At 34.0% G+C, this 10,247-nt stretch overlaps 1 protein-coding gene across 1 annotated transcript; it reads right to left on the bottom strand.

The window, feature by feature from the left end:
* Positions 1-8,784: 8,784 nt before the first annotated feature.
* Positions 8,785-9,717, bottom strand: LOC126886218 (general transcription factor II-I repeat domain-containing protein 2-like). Its single transcript, XM_050653080.1, has one exon. It carries the CDS (start codon positions 9,715-9,717, stop codon positions 8,785-8,787), a length of 933 nt encoding a protein of 310 aa, XP_050509037.1.
* Between the last annotated feature and the right edge of the window lie 530 nt (positions 9,718-10,247).

The following is a 10,247-nucleotide window of genomic DNA, read 5'->3' as shown; positions in this document are numbered from 1 at the left end:
TAAATAGCTTCCTTTATATAGTACGGTCTATTTCAAACTTTCTTGTTACTTAAACTGTATAACTCTAAATAAATTCATTCTATAACTATTAAATCAATTAAAATGCAACTTTAACTTCAATTCCCTTTAGTACTCTCATTCTATTCAACTCTCCAAACCAATCACGTCTCTCGAACAAAACCTATATCAAAATACTTACTTAACTGCTTTGGCAGTGCAAAATCATTAAATTATTTATTATTTAACTTATTCTATCAATTTGGTATCTTAAAATCATGACAATATATATATATATATATATATATATATATATATATATATATATATATATATATATATATATATATATATATGCACGTATTTCAGCCAAAACAGGAACATATATTCCGGTCTTTAGTTATAATAAATACAAAATAATATGGACATATTCTAAGGAAGGACTAACTTATATAATCAGACAGGTACTCGAATAGCAACCACACAGAAGAAGAGGAAGACCCGATAATGCCGAGAGATGAACTGTAACAAGAAATCATGAAAGAATTGGCCTGAGATGGAGAGAAGTCTAACAGGGAGCGAGAAGTAGAGAGGAATGGAAAAGACTTGTAGAAGAAATATCGAAAGAATAAAACAAAAGAGAATGCGCTGATCCAGCCAATCAGCCATCTTTCAATTTTGGCTAAGAAACGCAAAGGCTCCCAGTACTCCATATGGAGAGAAGGCAATAGAGAATATCTTAGGCAAAATTTATATATGATACCGATGGAGATGCAAGGGATAGTGATGCGAAACGTATAGCCTCTCCTATCCAAATGTCAACCTCACCTGCCCGCGTGATGATCTTGATTATGGTCATCGGGTACATCCTGCTAGATAACAAATGAGGCTCTGACGTCCGAGTGATTGCCGGTATAAGCCATCCCCCACTTACTGGCCAACGGCTTAGGGCGGATGAGTTGGTGAGTGGTAGGGCACTCTTTTGTCCTGGGGTTGAGAAATCGGCCCCGAAGGCGGATGAATCAACAAATAATGGTCAACGACATAAGAATGCAGAAGGCAAAGGGGAACCACTGCATTAACGGCTCATAGAGCACCCCCAGGAAAGTCACCATAGAATTGACACTTCAATTGCAAACCGTTACTAATCATGGAAAGCGGAGGCCAAGATTCGGCAGGAGAGGAGAAACATATTTATACCACGAGGCCTCTCAGGTCGTAAACATGCGAAAACCTCGTGAAGAAATCCTAAAAATAAAGAAATCTAATTTTAGAATGTGCACATGGAATGTTAGAAGTCCATTTGCGGCTGGGAAACTTGACAACGCAATTCAAGAAATGAAAAGAATGAAAATAGACCTACTGGGAATCAGCGAAATGAGATGGCCATAGTCAGGAACTTGTAAAAAGGATGGAAATGTATTATATTATTCCGGTAACAACACAGAAGACCCGCATCACAAAAATGGTGTAGGTATATTAGTAACATCAGAACTGAGTAAATATGTGACCAATTTCGTACCAGTCTCGGATAGAATAATATTACTCCAAATAAATACTCAACCATTTAAAACTAACATACTTCAAATCTATGCCCCGACTGCAGATAGAAAATATGACGATGAAGTCGAGAAGTTGTATGATCAGATCCAAGATATCTTGCAGAAACTTAATAAACACGAAATTTTATATATTATAGGCGACTTCAATGCAAAAATTGGGGAAGGTCGACGAGGTCAGACTGTAGGTCCTTATGGCCTTGGACAACCTAATGATCGAGGACAGAGATTGTATGAATTTTGTAAAGAAAACGATATGATCATTGCAAACACCTGGTATAAACTACCCAAGCGACGACTATACACTTGGAAAGCCCCATTTGATGATGGCAGTAACCCTGGGTCTTCAAGAAATCAAATAGACTATATACTTGTAAATGAGCGTTTCCGAAATACCGTCAAAAAAGTCACTACATGTCCTGGGGCAGATATTGGATCTGATCATCAACCACTTGTAGCAGATATTAAACTAAGGTTAAAACGAATTCAGCGACAAAAACCAAAAACAAATGTACTTAACTTTGACGATATAAACATAAAACATAACATTAAAAAATAATTTAACAATAGAATAAAAAACATCGGAGAACAACTAAAAGATCCAGAAGAACTATGGGGTGAATTTAAAAATCAAGTTAACGAAATCTCCACAAACAATGATTATAGAAAAAACTTCTTCTTCTTGTAGTGCCTATCCGTTTCGGATGTTGGCGACCATCATGGCAATCTGCACTTTGCACACTGCTGCTCTGAAAAGATTTGTAGTGCTTGTGTTGAACCACGTTCGTAGATTTTTCAGCCAGGAAATCCTTCGCCTTCCTGGTCCTCGCTTTCCCTCTACTTTTCCCTGCAAGACCAGTTGCAGCAGTCCATATCTCTCACTGTTCCTCATGATGTGACCGAGGTATTCGATTTTGGCTGTTTTTATTTTGATTAACACCTCATTTTCTTTTTTCATTCTCAGCAAAACACCCTCATTAGTAATGTGGTCGGTATAAAATATCTTCAGGATTCGACGATAAAGCCACATCTCAAAAGCCTCAATTTTCTTGCAGGTGGCGTCTGTGAGAGTCCACGACTCAACTCCGTACAACAGTATAGGAAATATATAACATCGTAGTAATCTGACTTTTATGGGTATCGACAAATCATGACATTTGAACAACTTTGCCATTTTTTGAAATGCAGATCTTGCTTTCTCTATCCTACATTTGATTTCTATAGAATGGTCCCAATTTTCATTGACGTTCGTACCAAGGTAGGTGTATGTTTTTACTCTTTCTATTTGTTGACCATTCACACTGATTCGTCCAAATTGCTGTTCATTCTTAGAGATCATCATACATTTGGTTTTCTTAGTGTTTAGTGAAAGTCCGTATCTCTGACTGACTTCTGCGATTCTGCTCATTAACTCCTGTAGGGCTTCAGAACTGTCAGCGAATACCACAGTGTCGTCTGCGTATCTTATGTTATTGATACATTCTCCGTTAATTCTAATTCCGGCTTCAACATCATCCAATGCTTCTTGAAAGATTTCCTCAGAGTAGATGTTAAACAGCAGTGGGGATAGTATACATCCCTGACGGACCCCACGTTTGATTTTGATATCGTCGGATTCTCCTGCCTCTGTCCGGATAGATGATGTTTGATTCCAGTACAGATTGCTGATAATCCTTAAATCACAGGTGTTTATTCCAATATTGGTTAATATCTCCATCAGCTTGTCGTGCTTTACTGTATCGAACGCTTTATGGTAATCAATGAAACATGCATAAATATCGCAACTCACGTCTCTACATCGTTGAAATAGCACTTGTATACTAAATAGAGCTTCTCTTGTACCCACTGCATTTCGAAAACCAAACTGTGTTCGGCTGATTTTTTCTTCGCACAGTCTATATATCCTTTGATGTATAATTTTTAGAAATAGCTTTAAAATATGGCTCATTAAGCTGATGGTTCGGAAATCACTGCAGGATACGGACTTTGTTTTCTTTGGTAAAGCAACAAACGTCGACTTCAACCATGCTTTTGGTATTACTCCGCTTAAATATATGTCGTTAAATATTTTGGTTAGGCGTTGAGTACCGTCGGTGTCAAATAGTTTTATGAGTTCAGCATATGCATTGTCAGGTCCAGGAGCTTTGCCATCTTTTAGTTGTGATATTGCTCTTTCCACTTCACCTGATGTGATTGGTAAGTGGTCATCACATATGTAGGATGGAGGTTGTTCGGATCTAGTATCATCAAAAAGTTCCTGTCCGTATTTTGTCCATATGCAGATTTCTTGATTTCTGTCTGTGATGATATTCCCCTGTTGGTCTCGCAATTTGCTAGCTGTGTTGGATTTCTGAAGACCAGCTGCTTGTTTCACCTTTTTATGCATGTTAAACGTATCATGTTTTTGCTCTAACGACTCTATCTCTTCACACTGTGATTTTAACCAATTTTCTTTGGCCTTTCTTATTTCAGTTCTTATTTGCCTCTGAATCGTGTTGTACATTATTTTGTTGTTTTTTGATTTTCTTCTTTCTTCCATAAGTTGTAGTATATTGTCGTTCATCCAACTTTTTTAAGAAAAAACTTAATCAAGAAAAATAAATGGATGACAGACGACATCTTGAAATTGATGGAACAACGACGACTGATCAAATTTAATGAAACAGAATATAGACACCTGCAGAGAAGAATAAAAAAGGAGATCAAATTAGCCAAAGAAAAATGGATGAGAGAAAGGTGCGACGAAATGGAGGATGTGATATCTAGACACGACTTATTTAAAAACGAGTTCCCTCTGTGCTCATTGACAATGATAACAAAATTATTGTAAATAAGCACGAAATAAGAAAAGAATGGCAACTGTATATATCAGAGTTGTTTGAAGATGACAGGAATAATATTGCCGAATTCTACCAAAACTGTACTGACGGCCCAGAAAATTAGAAAAGCTTGTGGTCCAGATGATACACCAACTGAGTTGCTGAAACTAATAGAGGATGATAACATAAAAGTAGTAGTAAGACTTTTTAATTCAGTACATAATACCGGAGTGATTCCCAAAGATTGGCTCAAATCCATCTTTGTCGCAATACCTAAAAAACACAATACGAGAAAATGCTCAGAATATCGATTAATTAGCCTAATGAGCCACACTCTTAAGATTTTATTCAAAATACTTCACAACAGAATTAGACGCAAATGCGAAAAAGGTCTCGAAGAGACCCAATTTGGTTTTAGAAATGCTATGGGTACCAGGGAGGTACTTTTTGCGCTTAACATCCTATTAAAAAAATGTATACATAGTCCAGAGAAATAAGACTTTTCTCGTGACACATCCACCTCCAGGGCGAAACCAAATTTTTTGAGTAGTATGGACATCTATATTAATAACCTATATGTTTCCTGCAGCCGATTTTGATGATATACATAGTTATAAACAAATGAAGATCAAAAAACGCTAAATTTTCGCTTTTTTCGTCTATTATTAAAAAGTGAAGCATACTAAACAAATTTGAGAGTAAGAAGCTGATAAATCATATAAAAAACTTTAATATGGCGTTCACTATATATGTCTATCCTTATTTGTTGCTTAGAAAATTGCAAAATAAGTCATAAATTTTGAGATTTTATAAATTTTCATAACTTATGTAAAAATTAAGTCAGAACTTTTTTATTAAACAGAATGCTGAGACATGTAGTGCTTAAATTATATTCTAAATTTCAAAGCAATTGGTCAAATAGTTTAAAAGTTATTTAATTTGTTTATCCCAAATTAATATTTTTTGCAACACTATAAGTCAGAAAACGATGAGGTTACAGTAATACTTTGGACAGTTTATGAAAGAAGAAGATTTGTGCTATTAACTTAATTTTAAAAGAATGACAAAAAATAATTTTAAATAGTGTACAATTATTGTGCAAAAACATGTCGATTTTTTGCTTATAAACAATTAGAATAACTTTTTAACCGTTACCCGTAGAAAAATTATTTTTTTCATATTTAAAAAGACTGAATTTTTGTACACATTCAAAAAGAAAAACAATTGTCCTAGGACAATTAGGAACAAAGTTATCCCCCTTCTATTTTTAATTCACAGCAGCTTTGTTTATAACAATTAAGAAATAAAATGAGCCGCATTTGAAGTAAAATACTTCAAAGTTTTAATGTACCAAGTATACAAAAGATTTCCTTTCAAAGAAATCGTCCACAAAGCTTAAAATTATGGCCCTTAAAATTGGCCGGCGTTGAAACTTTGGATAGCGACGAGAGGGGGGAAGAAGCTGTTAACTGTATCTCTGGTTCTCGATTATTTATTTCGTTGTTTCTTTTTTAATTTGTATGTACTTTTTACGTACATTACGAATATGCGTTATTTAAATAAACTAATTGTTATATACACCATCAAATTTGTTTAAACAATTTTTTAAATAATATTTGATGTAACCTTTACTGTAAAACGTACACATTAGTTATACAGAGCGTAACAAAAATACAGGTCATAAATTAAATCACATATTCTGGGACCAAAAATAGATCGATTGGACCTTACTTACCTGAATACAATTGTGCACATAAAAAAGTTATAGCCCTTTGAAGTTACAAAATGAAAATCGATTTTTTCCAATACATCGAAAACTATTAGAGATTTTTTATTGAAAATGGACATGTATCATTCTTATGACAGGAACATCTTAAAGAAAAATTATAGTGAAATTTGTGCATCCCATAAAAATTTTATGGGGGTTTTGTTCCTTTACATCCCCCAAATGTTTGTGTACGTTCCAATTAAACTATTACTGCGGTACCATTAGTTAAACACAATGTTTCTAAAACTTTTTGTCTCCTAGTATTTTTTCGATAAGGCACCTTTTATCAAGATGTGGCTTCTTTTTAACATGGTTCAAAATATACATAAAAATGTAAATTATAAATAAATTTTCATATGATTACCAAGTCTCCATAATCGTACTTAACCACATACAAATATGTGGTGGATTTGACTAATATTCAAAATTTCTCAATAAAAACTGACTTTTCGAAAAAGTACTGAGAGGCAAAAAACTTTTAAAAACAGTGTGTTTAATTAACGGTACGATAATAATAATTTAATTGGAACGTACACAAAAGTTTGGGGGGTTTAAAGGAACAAAACCCCCATACAATTTTTATGAGGTGTCAAAATTTTACTATAATTTTTTTGTAAGTTGCTCCTGCCATAAAAATACCACATGTCTATTTTCAATAAAAAATCTCTAGAAATTTTCGATATATTGGACAAAATCGATTTTCATTTTGTAACTTCAAAGGGCTGTAATTTTTTTTATGTGCATATTTATACTAAGGTAAGTAAGTTCAATCGGCCTATTTTTGGTCCCAGAATATGCGATTAAATTTATGACCTGTATTTATTCCTGTGTATTCCAATTATTCCTAAATCTAAAATTGGCTTATATGTAATATTGAATTGAAAATAAAAAATCTCAAATGAACCAGGATTTATTTCTTGATAAACATGCTACTAGCTAGATAAACGAAAAATGAAATTAACAAAATTAGAGAGAGGATAAAAAGAACAAAATTATTTTCAGAAATTTTCTATAATATTGTAATAATTGTATCTTACAACATTGAAAGTTATAATTTTAAGATTGCAAAAAAACAAAAATTAAGATATTTCATACATTTTGGTATGATAACAAGACTATTAAAATAAAATTAAACGAGATTTATCTAGGAATACTTGTATTTTTGTGAAAAAAGTAACAATTATCAGTTAACTATTTATTATAAGTTATTGTAGAGTCAAGTGCATATGATCCAATCCTATGATTGCCAACAAAGTTATCCTAACAATATCGTAAAAGAATTTCCAAAAATTGTTTACACAATTTACATAGTTAATTAAATAACCACTTTATTAACAAAAAACATATCCGTAACATATGCAAAGAGTACATACAGATTAAAAAAAGAAACTCCAAAATAGATAATAGAGAAAGATTGAGGTTTTGGTTATCGAAGTCCATAAACTATTTATATCTCTGTACTAACAAGTACTCGGTGCAACCACTTTTGCAAGAGCAGATTGTTTATTTTAATAAAATATCTGGTATAAAGAAGATCTGTTGATCGGATTGGTACTAACGGTTCTTAGCTTAATTTCCAACCCCAATCAATTACGTTTATCTCTTGTTTGGTAGTTCTGTAACTATGGTGGTTCAAAACTACGGCCCGAGGGCCACATCCGGCCCGCAGACAGATTTTGTCCGGCCCGCGGAGACATACTTGAAAACTCCTTAATATTTTTTATAGCAAATAAAATGTTTGTGATAAGTTGGATAAAGAAACACAGAATGGTAATGAGTAAAGACATGTATAATTTATGCAGTAAATTTAACTTCAGCATATAATAACTAACAAATTATTGAAATGAATCCAACTAACATTTTATACATTGTAAGTAATGAACAACACATACCTTATAACAAACATGACATATGAAATGCTAATGAGATGTATGTAAATGAGATTTTCCACCGACAATAGTTTGTAGTTGTGGACTAATTTTACTTGTACCAATTATTAAAAGAGATTTAAGATGCTCGTCAGTTAATTTAGATCTGTATACATTTTTTGTGTACTTCATTTTGGAGAAGGTTTTCTCACACAAATAAGTAGTACCAAAAACGGAAAACAGCCCACGAGCAAATTTATGCAAATTATCAAATTGTGTCAGTGGAAGACTCTTATAAAATTCCAACAAAGATGAGTTTTCATATTTGTTCTTAATTATATCACTGCACTGAAGATCAATCATTTCCATTTGAAGTTCCGGGGCTAGGGTTTCAATGTCAGCATCAAAAGGATTCTGAAAAATCTTAATTTGATTCGCAATGGCATCAAAGTCCGAGAAACGAGTATCAAAATTTATCTTCAAAGCACTCAAAGTTTCGATTGCAAAATCGATAGGAAACTCAGTCTCAGTAGTGTGGCTGAATATTTCACATGTTTTAAAATGTGAAAAACATTTACTTCGTAGTTGTGATTGAAACAGTATCAATTTCATCCGGAATGACTTGATATTAGTGTATGAATCAGGAAGATGCTGGTTTTCTCCTTGCAATCTCAAATTCAGTTCGTTCACATGTTTTGTCAAATCAACATAGAATGCTAACTTCCATAGCCATGCGTTGTTTTGTAATTCAGTAAGAGGGCGGCGCTTTTCATTCAAAAAATTTCGATCACTGCTCGAAGTTCAAAAAAGCGCTGAAGGACTTTCCCACAACTAAGCCAGCGTACGGCAGTATGATAAGGTAAGTCTGTTTCTCCAATCTCTGCAATAAATTGTCGGAATTGTCGGTGATTCAGCCCAAAAGATCTGATGAAATTAACAGTTGATATGACTGGTTTCAGAACGTCAGACATATCCAAACATTTTCCGCACAAAGACTGTTGATGAATGATACAATGTAAGACTAATGGTTTTGAGCCGCCGTCATTTTCTACAGCCTTTGAGACAAGAGCGACCACTCCTTTATCTTTCCCACTCATGTTTTTGCCTCCATCAGTTGTAATACATTTCAAGTTTTTCCATCGAAGGTTCTTTTTATTAATGGCCATTTCAACTCCTTTAAAAATATCGATACCAGTAGTTGTGCCATGAATACTATACATATCAAGAAGTTCTTCGTGCACTTCATAGCTTTTATCTACTCCTCTAATATAAATCAACACCTGAGCAGTATCTGACACATCCGTTGACTCATCCAAGTCCAAAGAAAACCACTCAACATGTCCATTTTTGTCGAACAGTTGAGAGGATATATTTTCAGCGATGTTTTGTACCCTTCGAGCCACAGTGTTTGCTGGCATACTGACAGTTTTTAATAAATTTACCTTTTCAGGGCACATTTCTTCGACTACTGCAATTATGCATTCCTTGATCATTTCTCCATCGGTGAATGGTTTTCCACGTTTTGCAATTTCAAGAGCCACACGAAAGCTGGCACGAGTTGCCGCCTCTTGTTCAGTTTTGACTTTTGTAAATAAAGATTGCTGCGATTTCAATCCGCACTTCAAAGCTTCGAATTTTTCTGTCCGCACAATTCCTGTATATTTTGAGTAATTTTGAGAATGTTTTGTTTCATAATGACGTTTCATGTTATATTCTTTGAGAACTGCTATGCTTTCATTGCAAATCAAACATAGCGCCTTGTTACTGGACTCAATTACGAAATACTGAATATTCCACTGATCTTTGAATTTTCACTATCAATTTTTCGCTTCTTTTCCATTCTACTAAATCACACACAAAAGCAACAATTCAAATCAAATCAAAATACTGTTACACGCACAAACTTGTTTTAAGGAGGTACGCCCTATTTTATTTCACAACAGTTTCATAGGAACTGACTTGTAGTTACGCCACTATTGTCATCGCCAGCTAACTTAGCGGAGCGCACAAACCCAAAATTGCTTACTGGCTTAGGTGGGGTCTTTAGTCTCCTTTCAGTTATCAGGGGCGTAACACTTAAGTGATTTGCGGCTATTATTTTTCAGACTTCTTATTATTTCGGATAGTTAAGTGTGTTTGTGACAATTTCTAACGATGGCGTTGAAAAATAGTAGAAAGAATAATTATGTTATTAGTGGACAATCTCGGGAGAGATTGGAGATTTCCACTGGTGGAA

This window comes from Diabrotica virgifera, chromosome 6, assembly GCF_917563875.1.
Source record: "Diabrotica virgifera virgifera chromosome 6, PGI_DIABVI_V3a".
Classification (NCBI taxonomy): domain Eukaryota; kingdom Metazoa; phylum Arthropoda; class Insecta; order Coleoptera; family Chrysomelidae; genus Diabrotica; species Diabrotica virgifera.
This window is presented reverse-complemented; position numbering and strand designations above follow the sequence as displayed.

Bases quoted from the DNA above. Each gene is read 5' to 3' on its own strand.
- LOC126886218 (XM_050653080.1), bottom strand. From the start codon at position 9,717: ATGAAACGTCATTATGAAACAAAACATTCTCAAAATTACTCAAAATAT.